This window comes from Aphelocoma coerulescens, chromosome 2 (genome assembly GCF_041296385.1).
Source record: "Aphelocoma coerulescens isolate FSJ_1873_10779 chromosome 2, UR_Acoe_1.0, whole genome shotgun sequence".
Taxonomy (NCBI): Eukaryota; Metazoa; Chordata; class Aves; order Passeriformes; family Corvidae; genus Aphelocoma; species Aphelocoma coerulescens.
This window is the reverse complement of record NC_091015.1, coordinates 128,583,783-128,603,293: the sequence shown is the minus strand read 5'-3', so window position 1 is coordinate 128,603,293 and position 19,511 is coordinate 128,583,783. Positions and strand designations below refer to the sequence as shown.

The 19,511-nt window shown below is 39.6% G+C and overlaps 1 protein-coding gene across 3 annotated transcripts in view; it reads right to left on the bottom strand.

The window, feature by feature from the left end:
• The window catches only part of LYN (LYN proto-oncogene, Src family tyrosine kinase), a 50,620-nt gene that overhangs the window by 7,071 nt on the left and 24,038 nt on the right, over positions 1 to 19,511 (bottom strand). For all 3 annotated transcript variants that reach the window (XM_069004765.1, XM_069004763.1, XM_069004764.1), the window contains exons 7-11: positions 18,253 to 18,402; positions 16,833 to 16,985; positions 10,281 to 10,463; positions 8,721 to 8,797; positions 1,192 to 1,345 (exon numbers count right to left, since the gene is read on the bottom strand). In XM_069004765.1, coding sequence (XP_068860866.1) covers positions 1,192 to 1,345; positions 8,721 to 8,797; positions 10,281 to 10,463; positions 16,833 to 16,985; positions 18,253 to 18,402 — 717 coding nt within the window. The remainder of the gene's footprint in view (positions 1 to 1,191; positions 1,346 to 8,720; positions 8,798 to 10,280; positions 10,464 to 16,832; positions 16,986 to 18,252; positions 18,403 to 19,511) is intronic.

Genomic DNA, 19,511 nt, shown 5'->3' with positions numbered 1-19,511 from the left:
TTGTTGTGAATACTACATTAATTCTTTTGGCAATGAGGAGTAATACAAGCAGAGTGTCTCTAAGCCCATTTTAGCCTGTTTTAACTTTCTGGCACAAAATAGCAGGTGAGCTAGGAAACTTTTCTGATAGCAGAAAGCACATCAAAGAAACTTGACATAAAAAATTTATAACCTGAAAAGTTACTTTAATCAATATACAATGTCCAGAGCTAGCTAAACCCCAGAGATATAGGTCTGTATTTCTGAAAACTGCTTAATCAGACCCTTCCCTCTGATCTATGGAATTACTATAACTCAGTGACTGCTGAATAGCTCATCTTCCTTTAATCTCAGCTGTAGTGCGTTGTTCTCTTTCTTCTTCATAATTTAGTTCTTTCCTTCTTGCCCTACGTTGCCACAGTTTCCATCCAGACTCTGTGAAAACCTGAGGTGGTGTCTTTAAAAGGAGAAGGGGAAAACCAGCCAACAAACCACTCTGGAAAGTTACCCTTATGCATGGAAGCATAAATAAAAACTTTTCACTACAGCCAACAGTGCCCTTCTTGAAAGGATCCTTGACAACTTCAGCAAAACACTCATGGCAAACCCCAGACATTCACCTTTCATAGCATGTTTTCCCTCTTGCCAGTCCTGACCCCATTACCTCCCATCCGTGTGCTGAGCAGGGACATGACCCAGCCTTCCAATGCTGCTGAACATGCAAATTACTGCTGCAGCTCCTAAAACACTTTCCAAAGGTAACCAGTTCTGCTAAAGCTTTTCTTGTTGCCAGCAACTACACCTGCTAGGGTTTCTTCCTTTCCCTAAGTGAAAGGAGGTCCATATGGCACTTAAGGATGCTAAGAGAATTTAAGATCAGAGCTTCTTGGCCTGTAATTCTGTGAGATCGAAGCTGTGACTGTGCAATTACTTTGCTCAATGTAGAAAATTGTGTGCAGTTAAGTACTCTCGGTTGTCTTTGTCTTTCAAATTTATTTAAAATAAACTCCTCAAATAAACCCCTCAAAAAGCCTGGGCAGCCCAGAAAGGTTATTGGTTTCCTTTATTTGTTTTAGAAGTTGTTGGCATTGGAGTGCTGCCCCTAGGAAGCTGTTAGGGCACTTTCTGTCCTTGGTGACCATATTTCTGTTAGCCACAGCCTCACTGCCTGCCAGAGGCTGAAGCTTTAAAGACCAAACTAAAGATACATACCTTCCCTTGCTGTGTATTCGTTGTCTTCGATGACTCTCGCTAGTCCAAAATCAGCAATTTTGCACATCAGTAAGTCCGAAACCAGAACATTTGCTGCTCTCAAATCTCGATGGATATAATTTTTTCTTTCTATGTAGGCCATCCCTTCTGCAATCTGTAACCAAAAGAAAATCTACTTTGATATGTCAATACCATATAGCTCCATTAGCAGGTCTGACCCCTCCTTCTTCAAAGGTATCAGCAAAGCCACATTTATTCATTATTGGTGTCTTTGGAGCATTTTTTAGATGGAAGCTAGGAAAGGGGGGATTGCCATGGAAAACCTATGTGCAGATCCAGTCCTGCAAAATTCTGCTTACAGTAGCAGCTCTGAAAGAATTATTTGGGTGAATAACAGCTGGCAGGATTAGATATGTATGAAAGACATTTCCTGAAACAGAATCTTGAATAAAATGTTCTTAAGATTTCTATTAAAATATCCTCTTTCCTAAATTATTAACCACTTTATTTTCTAAATACTAAGAAAGTAGAAGGAATTAATCACTTAGGATATAGGTGTTCTGATGAAGCAGGTACTGATAAAGTGCAGAGAAAGTTAAAAAAACCCAACAGTTTCCTATTTACCCAGAATAGGCCTGGACAATCAGGAAACAATTACTAAGATAGGGGAAACAACTGTATTTTCTTCTACAACAACATGTACCTGTTCATACATGCGGAGTGTTTGGCAACAGCCGGCTCTCAGATAGTATCATAAGTAAATATAATCTGCATTTCAGCAGTCCAAATTGATTTCCAAACCAAATTAAAGAGGATTAATATCCTCAAAATATGCACAGGGGATGATTTTTTTTCCACACTACCTTTTTTTTTTTTCCCTGAAGAAAAACATTTTCCTTTTCAGGAAAAAAAAAAAAAAAAAGAAATTGAAAGAGTAGTTTCTAAACTCAAGGTAATAAAACTGAAGTGTAGACTGTACTCTGTGAAAAATTTAAGAGGAGCTAAGAAAAAAGAAAAAGAAACCCCATACTCGGGAGCCATCAGTTTTTATCCTTCTTGCCAGCCTGTTGACAGCACATTCCCAGCCAAGGGCCATGGTTCCACCTGTACCACAGGTACCTCTCTGGGATGTCTGCAGGTGGGTGACAGACCCCTCTTGGCCACATGATTTGGGGAACAGCCAAGCCCTCAGATTTGCCAATAGAGCAGCAATAAAGCAGTGAGGGCACTTCACCAGTGCCAGTCCCTGGCACCTTCATCACAGGCTCCTTCCTCTCCACCTCAGGAGCAGACAAGTGCACAGATCCCTCCCCAGCAACAGAAAGTGCAGTAAAGCAGGCAGGAGCAGCTGGCCAAATTTGAAGAGAACATTAACATCACTTCTGCTTATTCGTTTTTTAAAAGTCCCCAAGGGGTACTGCCAAGGCACACACTGCCACCACTTACAACACAAAACTACACAGTCTTTGTTCCTCTTTTTCAGTTTAAGCAATGGAAAAATAGAGCCACTTGCCCTCCCACTTCCTTCCACTGCAAACTTCTTCTTACAGTCAGATATATTCTATAGAGAAGTGTGATATTGCCCTTGTACAATGCAGGGGGGTTCTCACACTAAACCAAGAAGAAACCCTGATGAAGAGAATGAGCAACACCTGCATTTCACATTTTCTAGAAATAAATGAAACATTTAATAATGAAGGAAGTAGCTACTAGTGAATAATTGCCACTGAGAGTTTTTTAGGGACTTACTGACACAACAGAAGAGCAGTATTTAATTCAGAGTCTGCTCTGCCTCTCTCTCCTCCTCATGCCATTACTTGGGTTTGGGGAGGAAGCAGAGATGAAAGGGAAGGTTTTGCTGCAAGATTGATGCTGAGTTTGGACTGGTCAGCATGGCAGAGACACCCAAAATGCAGACAGGTCTGGTAATGCCACCAAAAATACATCAAACACCACAGAGGAATCAGCTTCCCTCCTTCTTCCCTGTACAGATTTAACATTTGGGTAAACTGCTGGATAGGGAATGAAGAATCACTTGACAAAAGAAACATTTGTGATAGTAACATTTATTTTCCAAGTCCAACCAAGAAAAGCCATTGAAAAACCATTTTACTTTCTCTTATTTGTGCTAGATTCACTGAAAAATGCAGAAGATTCCAAAGTAGGAAAAAATTAATAGCAAGGAATTTTGAACGGGAGAAGGAGGGGAAACACAGTGACTAAACAACTGAATTCACACATCTGGTCATACTAAACCTTTGCTTATAGGAGAAGAAGAAAGAAAAAAATTGAGATTTTTTTGATTGAGGGAATGGGTGCCAGAGCCCATGTGATAACTTCTAATGATTATTGTTGGGTTTTCATTGCCAAATGAAATGTTAATGCTAGAGAAATTCATATGAACAAAAGAAAATTAAAGCCTTTTTCCCCTCTCTTTTAATGATCATTGGTACCTGTCAAGACTGTTCAGCTACATGTAACTTCTATTCAGGAGCAGGATGGGAAAGCTAATTTGGGCTTCAGGAACAGGTTTTGTGGCCTTTAAAAGAGAATTCTGCCTACACTGCACAAGCGTTACTGCCAAGAAGGAGCAGTTCCCTGTCACCTTTAATGAACCACTGACACACTTTCAGAAATACCCAAATTAAATCTTTCTAAAAACAACCCAAACAAATCTCTACATACTAGCAACTATGCACCCAGGGTAGGAATGAAAGAAAAGTGCTCCAGGAGAAATCCATCACTCCATAAGCCAACCTCTGTAAAGCTTCAGCTAAAAGTCGTGGTGGGCGTGGGACAGTGGCCTCAGAGCTACTCCCAGCTGCCCATGTGGGCTGCTTGGGCCCACAGCTTGGTGGGATGCTCTTGCCAAACAGGTGAAGCAACCCAAAAATCAGATTGGAATGAGTGCAAAACACTTAGGGTGGACACAAGCATCCTGTTGGTGCATTTTAAGCAGAGGAAATAATGGAGCATACCCTGAGTTCCGCGCTGCCTTAAATCTGGTAATTCTCTCACTTCCTAGGGAGAAGCCTCACTAAAAACTGTCTGCAGCTTTGAAAGGTTTGAAGTAGAGGTGTTATTGATCTGGACAGGGCTGTTTTGGTCTGGGATCAACCTTTCAATAACTGTACCTTTCAATAATGTCCAGATGCATAATAAAAAAATTTACTTTTTGATCACAGAGTTTTCAAAAAGACAGTTCATCTTCACATGACTCGATGAAGAGGGTGTAGACCCTTTGTATCTGGCCACTGGAAACTGTTGCAAAAGACACATATCTTCAAATGATACATCAGTGTAATAACAATTTTCAGTTTGCAGCAGTGCTTATCCTAAAGGTGAAGTCAGGAAAGGTTGCAAAATCATATTCCTCTTGCCCCCAGTCAAGCAGCTATGTAGTCAAAGCAGACTCACAGGGAAAAAAATTATTATAAAAGTAATGTATATAATTATGCACTTGAACGTTAGAGTGTATCATTAAAAATCAAAGAAGCCTGAAAAGGAATATGCAGTGGAAATGTCACAATGCCAAATGAGATTTTAAATTAATTGTAATCTACTTATGACTTTCTACTATGACTTTAAAAAAGAGGGTAGAGAGGGATTAAAATACTGCACCAAAAACCTCTATTAATTTTATTCTAAGTTTACTATTATTTCAATGGCACTGCAGCCTTAGAAGTCAGAAAGAAGTTTCCAGTCAAACTGTAGATCGCAGAAGAATTAATGAAAGTATCAGCACTGCATGGGGAAGAAGAAAGACTGTTTTTAGGACAAAGCTTTGACCCTTTCGAAAGTTATGAGTTTGTTTAGTAAAAACAGGTATCATTTTCCTAACCACAGCCACTACACATGTGTGTCCTACATGGAAGAGAATGGATTTGCATAAGAAGCAGGAAGAGTTTGCACACACAAAAGGTTCATTGAATTCGTGTCACGCACTTCCAACAGATCTCATCAAACAGGAACAATTATGAATTCAAGAAATGGGAAGCAAAGAAATGGAGGCTCTTCTGGTAAATTGTCTCTGGGGCACAACAGAAACCAACTCATAAAAACCTGAGTTTTCCAGTTGCTTTAGTGCTGAAGGAGCCAGGCTGGTGCTGACTTCTACGGGAGGTGCCACAGCTCTGCTCTGTACTAAAGCAGATAGTATGTGCTTGAAGATATGTTTGCAAAACTCAGTTTCCCTTAAATCATTCTCATTTCAGAGACTTCTAGCATTCATCTCTAATGGGTAAAACTGTCTTTGCCAGGGCGTATCTAACACTAGACTCCCCCAGCTCCTACTCACATGCACTGATTGAAACACAAGAGATATCTTCAGCTCTGTCAGAGGGCAGGTTGCTTTAGAAACTGAGCTGGACCACCTTCCTAGCACTACCTTCTTGCCATCTTCTCAACAAACTTAATTTTATAAATCATGACCATTAGTACAGAAAGAAACCCATCAAAACCCAGAATCCACAGCTCTAAGTAGGCACCAGATGTAAGTGTAACCCAGTAACAGCTATCTCTGCCAAAAATGGCCATCAGCAGGTGTGTTCACCTAACTCGACAGCAAAGTCAGTATAGCAGAGCAGGAATGTATTTGATCACTTGCTTGAAAAACCCTTACTTTTTAAAAGTTGTTTATTTCACCTAGAGGAGCAGTCCTCATTTTGCAAAGTCAGAATGTTTCACCTCTTGCAAACACATATTTTTTGCGAGACTCTTCAAGGCAAAGGCGTAATGAGCTCAGTGAGTGGGGCACTAACCAAGAGCCTGGCAATGCAAACAACTACCCACAGTGCTCTTCACTTGGAAAATCAGCTTCAGCTGGGGGTTTCCTGTACAAGTACCTGTACTATATTCTTTAGCCAGCTACATTCTATACCTGTACTATATTCTTTAGTCACAGAGACCACATCCTCCTCTCCCTTTCTCCCATTCCCAGTCCCTCCTGTGTCATGTAACATCACAGACGTGTGAAGGCAAAGATAGATGAATGCTCAGCTACCATTTCTTGCATTTTCAGTGCTCCTGAGAAGCTGGGATAGCCTGGCAAACTGCCCTGCCAGAATGGTGTGATCAGAGAGTAATGAAGAGCTCAAGCATGTGTCCACCAGAAAAAAAAAAAGCCTGATCTCTTTTAAGAACTTCACCACCAGCTTCCTTCCATGTTATTTTTAACCTCTTCTGAAACATCTCTCCAAATTTCGTTCACCTTAGCTCTGCAAAGAGATTAACATCACTTCTGTAAGAATAAATTAGTGTTCCATTTATACAAACCAGAGTCACACCAAAAATACTACACACATTTTGTGTTCTCCTTTATACACAGCCAACATTCTGGAAAAGTGTGATCCACAGGTTACCTCAGCAGAGGTCTGAAAAGATTTTTGTCCATCCTAAAGACCCATCAATTAACATTCAGACTGTCAGAGATAGAGAAGACTGGTGGAACATCTGTGTTGGTCAGAGGAAAATCTCTGGTCTGCAACCACACACATGCAGCCTGCAACTCTATTCCACACAGCCCTGTTATCACACAGTGGCATTAAGGGCTCTTTACAAATTCTTTCCATAAGAAAAATCCTGGTATCTCTGTTCCAAAGTTTGGTTTGGGTCTCAGCCAGAAATCCTCAGAGAGGCATTCCTGAACATCCCTTTTGCAACCCAGACTCAGGAATTTCTGTTGATGGTCTACATCTTATATGTCAAGAGGGACTTCTCCTATCACCTGTGAAGCACAAGGTCCTGGCCTCTGGGGCCAAGTGCAGGAACTGGCTCTGAGAGGTTGCTGTCAGATCAGGGTGACAAATGATGTCCCTTTGAAGTGACCTGACCTTCAAAGCTTTGTGAATGACAATCTCTGGCCCCTGTTATCTTGAAGTGATTTACCCAAGTTGTACACAGAGTTGCTCTCTAGTTCATTAACCTTCTTAAGCCTTAAATTTCTAAAAACACAGTATTAATTTAAAATGAACACAACATCCCTAACTCCAATAACAAGGCCTTCTGTGAAACCACGTGTGCTTTTCTCTCCACATCTCAGGTATCTTTTCATATCACTGCTCACAGATATTCTTTTCTCTCTTGAATTTTACGCTCTATTTTCAAAGCTACCTTTTATTTTCTTTTCTGTCCACTATTACTCATCTCTTCAGACCATGACCTGAGATCCAGCAGGTTTTCCACATCTACAAAGCTTTTATTCCACTAAAAATAAATTCTCAAGGACAAATTACCCAAAGAGTTTGGAAAATTTAGAGAGCCTATAGCCACACTAAACCAACAATTACAGCAAAAACAGCTCTTTCATGGAGCCTACATGAAATAAAAATCTATATTTGATATACTGAACATCTGTATAAGGATATGTGATATATAATATACTATAGAATAGAATAGTTCCAGTTGGAAAGGACCTCCAGTGATCATCTAGTCCAACTGCTTGACCACTTCAGGCCACTTTAACCAAAAGGTAAAGCATGTATTAAGGGCATTGACCAAATGACTCTTAAAATATGATAGGTTTGGGGCATTGATCCCCCCTCTAGGAAGGCTGTTCCAGTGTTTGACAATTCTCTTGCTAAAGAAATACTCCTAATATCTAATCTTATAATTATTTGTATAGCAATAATTACATAAAACATTTACATAATACTGTGAATTTTTGGTATAAATCTCTAATGCTTTATTACATCTTTTAATGTTTTCCCATCTTTCCTCATGAGTTATAACAAGTTAGCCTAATAGGGTACAAGAATCTGCAAACTCTTGTGCATAAAAAACCTACCTCAAAAGGTTGGTTTGCAATAACCTACCAGAAATGCCATAATTACCTGCTACTAACATGAAATACAACCTGCAAAAGCAGAATTATTACTCTACTTTTGTTACATGCCTCCCTGGACACCTAATTCTGATAACTGCCCAAGACAGAACACCGGGCTCTGAGACCTTTGATTCAGGCTTTGACACACAAATTGCTCTGGAGTCTCTCTCTTCAGGTTTCATTTAAGACAGAGATAACTTGTATAGTTTGAAACAATCATCCTGGTTCATAAATCATGTACTAGTACCTGAAACACCATTTCATAATAGTTTACCAAAGAACTTGAAATCAAGAAGAGTACACTGAAGTTAAGAGGAGTTTGACCAGTTAACCTAAGAAGTAAAAAATATGACACATTTATTAACACTGAGGGAATCTGCTAAGTGAAAACTCACAAACTTGTCCTTACACTTTCAACTTGTAGCTGCTTAAATTGAAAGCAGCCTTTTCACAAAAGAAGGCAGCTGGGTGCTGCTGCCATCTAAGCAGGTCACCAGCAGTATCTACGAGTTAAGCCTAACCACATATTCCCTTTGAAACCTCTTTTATCCATTTCCTCCTTTCAAATAACCATATTTAATCAAAATTGATTTGTCAATTACATTTTTTAATGCAAAAATTCCTTAGGATAAAATGGCCCAGTATAAGTTTCAGACTCTGAGAGGAATAACCCCCATTAATTCTGAGCATATTTCTTAAACTTTACCTGAGCAGAGAAGTCGATTAGCTTTGGAAGCAACAATTTACTTCCTTCCTCACTCTTCAGAAAATCCAGCAAACTTCCTGTTAAGACAGATGAAGATTAAGCCAGTGCAGCTTTTTACAAAAGTAAAGGTCACATTATTTCCCCAGTTTTCTGGATCACAAAACTGATGCAGTGAAGTGTTTTGATGTATTTTCAAGCTGACTGCAGTAAGACAGTCTCTTTGCATGATTTAACAACAGGAACACCCAAATCAGAATGTCAGACATTCAAGTTTTGCCATTTTCCAGGCTGTAGAAAACTCCCATCAGACCATCCCTCAGTTCAATGGTGTTGAGTTTGATAAGTAACCTACTCTATGGACCATCAGGAAAGCTGTCAGGAGAATCACCTACATCAATCCTTTCCAAGTGCCTCAACTTTTGTTCATGAAGTTACCAGCAAAATTGCTTGAAAACAGAACAAAACAAGAAAAACTACCACCCAAGATAATCTGAGAAGGAAACTTTGCAGATTTTGTGTAGTAATGCTCTATAAAGTCCTTTTCTAGTAGTGCAGCCATCCTTGCAGGACCGTTCCTCATTCATTTTATTACACACACCTTTATCAATTCAAGGCCCGCAATAAGGCAATTCCTGAGGTTTGTTTAAATTGCCTTGCTATGATACCAGAAACACAAGTTAGGTAGGGAGTCCAAAGGAACCAGAGTTATTCTGGGGGTTATCCTCTAATTCAGAAACAATTGAAAAGGCTGCATTTAAGAAAACTGTAAAAATGGTTTATCTCACAAATGCAGCAATGGATCATAAAATTAAAGCCTCAGCCCATCTTAAGGATAAGTGCTCCTTCCCTTAATATCTGAATATTCAAAAATAACTCTATCATTCCTTTCTTTAAAAAGAAAGGGAACTAGTTTAGGAGAACCAGAAGAGTTCACTAAAATATTGCTTGCAGATTGTCGTGGTTTAACCCCAGCCATCAACCAGGCCCCACGCAGCTGCACACGCACTCCCCACCAGTGGGATCAGGGAGGGAATTGGAAGGGTAAGAGGCAGAAAACTCTTGGGCTGAGATAAAGACAGATTACCAGGAGAAGGAAAAGCAAAAGCTATGCACACCAGCAAAGCAAAACAAGGAATTAATTCACTGTTTCCCATGGGCAGGCAGGTGTGCAGCCATCTCCAGTAGAGCAGGGCCCCATCGTGTGTAATGGTTATTTGGGAAAACAAACACTGTCACTCCAAATGTGCCTCCTTCCTTCTTCTTCCCCCCACTTTACATACCGAACATGATGCCATCTGGTCTGGAATATCCCTCTGGTCAGCTGGGGTCACCTGTCCTGGCTCTATCACCTCCCACCCTCCCATGCACCCCCAGCCTCCTCACCAGTGTGGCAGCACAAAAAGCAGAGAAGGCCTTGGCTGTGTGTGAGCCCTGCTCAGCAACAATGAAAACATCTCTGTATTATCATCACTGTGTTCAGCACAAACCCAAAACACACTGGGAGGAAAAATTAACTCTACCTCAGCCCAAATCAGCACACAGATCCAATGTTTTTCTCACCTTTTGCCATGAATTCTGTTATAATATAAATAGGCTCTTCTTTGGTCACTACAGCATAAAGCCTAACAAGCTTATCATGCTGAAGAGTTTTCATGAGGTTGGCTTCCTCCAGGAAGGCTTGCACAGACATTGTTCCAGGCTTCAGAGTCTTCACAGCCACTTTTGTACTGTTATGATAGTAACCTACAAGGAGGGAACAAGATCAGTGCACTTGAAATCACTCTGCACCCCACAGTGTCCCAACTAGCAGGAATTTGTAAAGCAGGTGAAGTTGGATTCCAGGAATAGCTAATAGCCTGAAAGTAAGTGCCAGATGTAGCACAAATATTTATGCTAGAATTCCATTTTATTTTGCAACTTATACAGCCCTGCAGAGGAAAATGATCCATTCCCTATTTTTAGAAATCAGTTATCTGAAAATAAAATAAAGCAAGCAAATGATCTTACTTCATACCAAGTTTCCTTTCACAAGTAGCCCATAAAATACTTGGTCATGTTTCAATGAATGCCCACTTAAACTGCCTCAGAACAATAGAGCCCAAGGACCGACTGCAAGATTCTGAAGTATCTTAAATCCCATGATTACACTTATTTTATGCATGCCAGTCTCATGCTTATAATCCTTCCTGTAACCCTTAGTGCTGAAATGGAGCATTACGGGAAAGTGCAGTCAAATGGTTCTCGTGACCAACAGGGACACGCTGCCAGGACTGCAATCCTGCAGTCTTCAGTACAAGATTTAAAATGTGATAACTTCTTATCACACAGCCCATGCCAAGACTAGAGGAGACTGTGGCTGTTGTTCATTTCTCTGTTTATCAAGCCTTCTAATGCAACATTCTAACTATATAAAGAGAAACTATCAGTAAAGAGAAAAGCAGTGAATAATTTTCAGATTTAATGTTTCCCAAACATTAAATAAATGTTAAAATAGCATTTAAAAATAGAGTAGCAAGCACCGATCCTGAAGTTTATCTTGTGAAGTCATTTAATTTGAAAAATAAATAAATTAAAGAGAGAGAAAGAGGGATATAAATGCAACTTTTATCCCCCACCATACCCATTGCAACATTGTAGAAATATTTCTCAGAAGAGGTAAAACTTTCATGACTCAATGAAATAGCCTCATTTCCTTATTCAGCAACAATCAGAATCATCACCATGATGGACACACCTCTAAACTGGAATACACCATTTCCTTATGCTATTTATCATCCAGCAAAAGAAATCAGTGGCAAAGCAAGGACCTAGTTTCCAGATCTTAAGTGATCACTCTAACCACTGCATCTTTTTTGAGAAAAAGCCACTATGCCAATCACAAAATATTCACCTGCATGATTATTAAATCTATTTTTCCAAACATGGGCAGATCAAAACATAACAAAGAAATTTCTTTATATTACCTAATAGTAAGAAATTACAGCTACAGGTCAAATTTTCTGTTAAAGCTCGGATATACAATTTCTATCTGTCAGAACAACAGATATTAAATATACTTCTCTCAGTTTAAGAAGTAGAAAGATTATTTGTATAATTTCTAATATTCTATCCATACCCTAAAACAGAGCATGAGCTTCAGTCGCAATTTGTTGAATTCTCTAGTGAACATACTAATTAATACAACCATTTCTGTGAAGCACTTATGACCAACACACTTAACATTAACTATGTAACAGTATTTTACATTCCCTAAAGATATCCATCCAACTCGGCTCTTTCTTACAGAAAGTTTGCTTTACTACAACACCTCTGTGATACCGAGGTTTTCTGCTGTAAAAAAAGTCTACCCTGACCCTCTGGTGGTAACACACAAAACAAATAGCTGGTGAGAGCAGTAGAGGTAACTGATCTTGATTTCTCTCCAGTTCATTTATTTCATCAGGTATTGGGACAGATGGGACAGCAAAACAAGGTGGCCATTAACTCTATGAGCATGCTCTATTTCTAACAGCTCCAGAAGAAAATACACTTCCAAAGCACATATTAATTATATTCTAATACAGAGGTTATTGAATAAGAGAATCTTTTACACCTGAGATGCAAGCAAGATGTGACTCATTAATAAAATACACCATAATGGCTGCATTTGCCTTGTTAACTTTCCTCTTAGCCCTGCTTGAGAATTCTCTTCATGGATTATTAATACCACAGAGCATCATGATTCACATCATATCAGTTCACACCAGGAACAAAAATGCATAAAACATAGACCCTGCTCTTGCAGTGCTGCTCTGTTTCATCACATCACTAAAGTAGCTGCCCAGATGCACTGAACTCCATGGTCTAAAAACCTTTCATACCATGGCAGGAAGTGAGTCTCTGCAGTTTTAGCTACTGTTACAAATCAAATGTGAAGCAAGCAATAGTATGAAAGTCTGAGGAGTGTGTGATGATGTCTCACACAATGAAACATGTTCTTCTCTACGTGTTAGAATGGAATTCTCAAAAAAATTTAGTGTTTCAGGTATTTATTTTGGAGTTGATTACTATTATTTTGACAGAGTAGTATCTTGCACAGCAAGGTTGTCCCCAGATACTTTCATGGGCTTAAACAGGCCAAGATGGGATACAAACTTATAATAGACAATTGAGGTTGAGCCTACTATTTCTGAACAGGACTGAAGATGGACAACTTTGTGAACAAGCCTGTAGTATGCAGCTTTCTCCTTCCTCTACTTTTGCAGTAATTCCCTGCAGGGTACACTGGGAACAACTTGTTTGAGCTGTGGAGATATGACACTGCTAGAAGACAGATAATGGCTGGAGCAGTTACTGTTGGAAGAGGTAGTGGGGAAGAGACTGAGGAACAGGAGCTTCTCTGCATCCATTTGCATGTCAGCACTTCACTCCTTCACCTGATGCCATTAAGATTTTTTGCCTTTTCTTTTATACCCCTGTTATACCTTTTTTATAACTTTTGTATTTCTGGTGCTTTTTCTTTACATTTTTGGACTTGTTTGTCAAGCTAAGAGACTAAACATTTTAGAAGTTTCGTAGCTAGAGATCAGTGTGCCTCTGACCTCAAGGCCCTCTCCAGAACACATTCAATAAATTAAGATAGAACTATCCAGGGGAAGGCTCCCTGGGGAGGGGGGCTCATTTGAGCCTCTTTGATAGATATGCTAATTAGTAAAACCTATAATATTATACCAGATCTTTTAGGGGAGGCATTCAGCGGGGTGCATTTTGATGCATATGACCTGGACGTGTGCACCTTAGGATCCTTAAAATAAATACCAAGACAAAATCCCTTTCCCCCTTCTAACTGTGTCTGACTCTTGATTTTAAGACCAGGAAAAGGCATCACACCGACTGCAGCCATCCCTCAGCTGCAGAACAGAATAATGCAGCAGTGGCTCCATTTCTCACTCCTCTCCACACAGCCCATTAAATGTGAAGGCAGAAAGCCCAGGCTGCAGCTTTCTAACCACTTCCATGGTGCAGTGCATGAAGTGTGAACACAACTCTACCATGCTGTTTCTGTCCATCAGGTCAGCACAACTGATGACCAAATTCACACATAAGCATTAACTCAGTAGCCTCAACCCAGAAAATCTCTATAAAATGTGTAAAATGGCACTTGTATTGATAGACAAAACTGGAAAACTGATACCAACTTTTCCCTGTGTAATAGCAATGCTTCAGAGATGGAGGAGTTTCACTTGCCCATTCCATAATACAGATTCTCTGCACAGGTCATCCAGGAACACAGCCAAGTGCTTGGGGCACATGGAGGCCTGCTTTTTGTTCCTAGGGTTTTCTTAATCCTTCCATAATATAAGTTAATTTCCTCCAAAATGTTCAAGAGGAAGATGTCCACATGGAAGCCCAGAAAGTAGTTATGGAAATACTAAAAAGAAAATACTATAAAAGACATACTTGCATATCTTCACGTTGCAGTATCAGCATTATCTCTATATTCCCATATCTCTCAAAATCGCATAAGGGACCTGTGGAAGGCCTCTGTGTCCATCACCCCCAGAGGCACCAAGAGCTGGTTGTCCAGGATTGTGTCCAGTTGGCTTTGGGTTCTCTCCAAGAATGGAGACACCACAACATCTCTGGGCTTGGGCACCCACACAGTGAGTGTTCGGAAGGAACCTCCTGTGCTTCAGTTTGTGCCTGCTGCCCCTGGCCCTGCCACTGGGCGCCACTGAGAAGAGCCTGGCTCCATCCACTTTGCATACCTCCTTCAGCTATTTACATACACTCATAAGATCCCCCTGGGCCTTTTCCAGGCTGAACAGTCCCAGTTCTCGCAGCCTTCCCTCAAAAGAGAGGTGCTCCAATCCCCTCATCATCTTTGTGACTCTTTGCTGGACTTTGTGCAGTAGCTGTACATCCTTCTTTACTCAAAAGCACAGTTCCTCTGAGTGGGACACTATTTTCCCTCTGAAATTCTGAGTATCCTTTATCAAGAAGAAATTTATTTAGTAATTAAACAATGGGACCAATATTTCTCTCTAATTCACACTGCACCTGAAAAATAATTTTATTCTCTGTGACAAGGCAGTGTAACAACCAGCTCTTGGATCAGGAGAGCATAGCAACCAGATTATTTCTCAGTACCTGTACATAACTCCCCAAGTCCCTGGGTGATCATTACAATACACAGTGTTTGCTGACACCCTGCACCACACAGCTGACCTAATATGCTTTTCCAGCTTGAACTTCCCTGGTTTTAAGATTAACCATGCTCCTGATTTGAGAGGATCTGTGCCATGCAAATCAACTTCTTTCGCTTCAGAAAGAAAGCAAAGAAGAGGAAATGCAGTGATCGCTTTCACAGTACATTAGTTTTTCTCACAGTGCAGCAATTCAGACATAGGGTTCAGGCTCAATTTAGATGTTAAAATAATGACACAAACAAGAGGAAGCATCTTGAAGCAGAACACCTTTTTAAAGTTTTATTCTTTTCTGTGTGTATGTGCTGAAGCATTCACTTCTCAAAATTATCTGCATTTTCAAGCAGGTGATTATCTCCTACCACAAAATCTTCCACCATGTTTCAGTGTAAGTTAAACATTTGTTGCCCTGCTTCATTAGACAGAAATAACTGCACAATGGTTGACACTTGTCCTGACTAGTATCTAATTGTCATTCATGTATATCATAGCTAGAGGGTTTCTTAAGCCTTTTCTCGTGAAGGCAGATGAACTTGGCTATATTATATGATATTAAAGAGATGTGTTGCTTGCACTTTTTGTGTGATTTATTTTTATGTGAAGATTGCACCTATGACTGAATTACAGCTTTCTGATTGACACTGTAGTTGTGTGTGTGTAATTTGCCACTCAAACAGCACCAGTCTGTTCTTTGCTTTTCTAAATGAGAGCATCTCTTCAAAGCAATGACATTCCTGTCAGACTGACACATCCCATGGATTATCAGAGACCCTTTCATAGCTTTGTGTCTTCTAGCAAGCCTTGGGATACACTTTCAAGATGCTCAGAAATGTTCTGCTTATAGAATTTTAGGCCTTAAAATTGATAATAATCATCATCACCATAATCTGATCATTTATTATAACTAACAAATTTATTTCTATTTAAACATAGAGTCCCAAAAAGGGATTCAGGGAAAGGCTAAGAGAATGATTTGGCCCAAAGAAAACATCTTAATGAAGATTTTGGTGGGAAGATATAGCTTACCTCAAATAAGATGGTAACTGGCAAAAAGTGTGTAAGCAATGAATAGTACACAGAACATGCAATAAGAATACTCTGATGTCAGAACAGACAGCATTTCACAAGCAAGATGATGAAATCATTTTCACAGAGTGTGACACTGGGCATAGCCCCTTGCCAATAGGAAGTCACTAAGGCTGAGGAAATACTGCTTGTAAGCCAACAAAGCAGGTTATTCAGGTTACAATAATTAATGCTATCATTTTTCTGCTGGGTATATATTAATGTTTACAACTTGTAAGTCTTATGACAGTTTTATTATTCGGGTCTTGCCTGATGATTCAAGGTATGGGCTGTTCAATCTCTAGTCTTCTCACTACATAAATCACCTACTCTCTGAGCAGCACACTGGCAGACAATACTCTTGGGTTAAGTCTGTTCCCTCTGTTCACCCAGTATGGCAGTACCATGCACTGCATTGCAGGAGGCATCTTCTTCACAAATGGACAATGAAATCTCTCTATACAATTCACTAAAAGACATTGTTTCTTTTTATTTCATGTTCTTTAACACTTTCTGATTTGAAACAAAGTTCTGAGAGGCTCATCCATTTTGAGATTCAGGAGCAAAATCTTACTATAACCCTCTATTTCCACCTCAAAACATAACAAAAAACTCTTGTCTTCTAAATTACAGTGCTTACTCACATTTTTTTCCTTTAAAAGACACCAAACGGATTTGTTCCACTTCCTTGTCAGGTATCTTCCCCCTTTTACAAGCACCCTCTCCTCACAAGAAGGTGTATTCTGGGCCTGATTTTGCTGTTTTACAAGTATATAGGACCAGGTTCATGTCCACTATTTTTTTTGAATGACTCTGAAACTTCCTTCAGAGTTAAATGCTCATTTCAAAAGAATAAACTTACCCATCCAGACTTCTCCAAACTGACCAGCTCCAAGTTTCTTCACTAATTTAATTGATTCCCGTGGAATTTCCCATGCATCTTTATCCCATGGTTTTTGAGGTTTGGGACTAATACAAGCTTTTTCCAACTTTCTGCATAAGCCATCTGATTGCCCTGGTGTTCAAAGAAAAAACAAAATACAAAACACATTACACTTTTGTGCCTCGCAACTTGAGATAAACATGGCTTAATTGCAGGTGTGCACTAACCAGGCCACAATAATGTTCAAAATAATGAGATGCTATGATGAAAATGTAGCCTTTTTGGTGCTTTCACAAAACTTTAAGTGCCTCTGATCTGAAATTTGGCATACAGAGAAATTTAATAAAGAACTACCACACACATCTGGTTACTGTCAGATTATTAAGAGGTTTTAATAGAATTTGCACCAAATAAGTACAATATCAGATCTTATTACTGACACTATGTTGATTAAGATGCACATTGGAGTCAGGTTTGGGACCTGTATTCTGAATTTGTCATTAAATTTTCTGGCAACATGATTTCAGACAGATGTGCATGCAAGCATAAGTAGGTCAACATTATTTTTTCTCCATACACTGACCAGCTATGGCTTTTATATAAATGTTGAATAATTCTCAGGCTTTCCAGCTGTGCTGAACACCTAGCACACACAGCTAACTATTCAGAAAAATTTCATGGCCACGTCCTCAGAATGGCTTTGAAAAATCACTATGTGATTTTATGTCCTACCTTTTTTTGTCTTGTCTTTCTTCCCAGTTACAAGATAAAAAACCTGTATTTTGGAGCTATCCAGCAGGAGGTTATGCAGAATGAGAAGACAGTTTTGCAGCTAAAACACAGGTAGGCTTGTCCCTTCCTCTTCCCCCCATTTGTTTTTTTAAATATGTGCATTCTATGTGGGTGCAATTTTATTTCTTTGAAGTATATGGAATATTTCTTCCTTTAAAAATAAATAATTAAACCAATACATTTTCAGGAAAAATAAAACCAGTTTCACACTCAACACCAGGTACAAGATGACATTCAGAAGTCTATATGTATTTCTGCTAATTAGGAATAAAAAATTACTCTTAAATAAAATATTATTTACAAGGCAGGCAATTCTTATTATAGCTTCACGTCACCCTAAGTTTGATGAATTGTTTTATAAAGCCAGTCTTCATTTCACAATGGTATGCCACAGAGCAACCATCATTAGGTCTGGTTGTGATAACAACAATACTTGGGTTCCAATCAGTTTTACTTTCTATTTGATAACATGCATGCCCAAGTTATTTAGGAAAAAAAAAAAAAGAAAAAAGAAAAGCTTTGAAACAAAAGAAGAAAGCATTTATTTTCCTTCACAGGAAATAATGACTGCAATCTATTAAGTAATTCACTAACTGATCTAACTTACTTTGATAATGCTTGATCATATCATTGATGTTAGGAAAAGTTATTCTTGGAGAGATGTAAAATCCTCCATTGTCTAGACTCCTGATTTTGTAGTGCTTAATAACGTCGCCATGGTCCGGATCATAGTCTCGTATGGAGAGAGAATAGCTGCCTGTGGATAAAGAAGGAATGATCATTAACACATAGCAAAAATCTGCATTGTCCACACATGCACAGTTGAGCCTAAGAAAATTGCCATGCTGTCTGCTTTTCTTTTTACTCCCTTATTTCCTCAAAAAGCATTTTGCAATGAACAGGAGGAAGTTAGCCAATAGCCAGCCCTGAACCAGTCACCAAAATGCTTACAGTCACACTTTCTTTTTCAATCTTATTCAACAAATTCACACGTTTCATATTCCAGGCAGCTCCACATTCAGTGCCCAGTTCTGCGGAAAGTCCCCCAGCTTGAGTAGAAGTGGCTGGGAGAGCAAGTCCAAGGCTGTGACCTTACTCAAACAGAAGCTGAAATTTGGAGATCAGCATTTTGAAAAAGGAACATGCTGGTTGTCATGGGCCAGCTAGCAAAAGGAGAGTTTGGAGATGGCTTGAGGCATGCAGGAGGGACAGCAGATCTGTTGATCTGCTAGATCTGTTGGTCCCTAGGCAGTCCTACAGAGCTTAACATCATCTGGGATTCCAATTAGGGCAGGAGAGCATCTACCCTTAGCTACAGCACTTTGTTTCTTCTACTTGTGCAATTCTTGTCCATTTTCAAAGGACAAGAAACCATCTTACCCCCTTATCTCTCCTCACACACATTGCCAGTGATACTGGGGGGTTCTTTGCCTTGCTCTCAGCACACCATGTAGAATTTAGGAGTTTTCCTTTGAGAACTTCATTTAGGCGTCTTCAGCTGAGAGCACAATGATATTGGGCCCATTACAGAGTGATACCTAGTCAAGCACTAGGGCCAAAAAAGCTACCCTGTGGAGTGGAGAGACATGATCTGCTGAAAGGCTTCACATGTCTTCCCCTGGAAGATGCAGTGTTACAGCATCCAGCTGGAATATCCATCCAGACTACTGTCAGAGTCCAGAGGCTGGGGCAGGACTTCCCATGCTCTCCTCAAAGTCCCAGCTGAAGAGCCTGGAGACTCCACTAAACTTTTCAGCCCAAAGTGCTCTGTTTACAGCACAAAATTTTACTAAAAAGCTTTCTGAAAAGAATCCCACTACACCGTAGAAATGAAAACCCTCATTATGCACTAACTACAATTTTAAA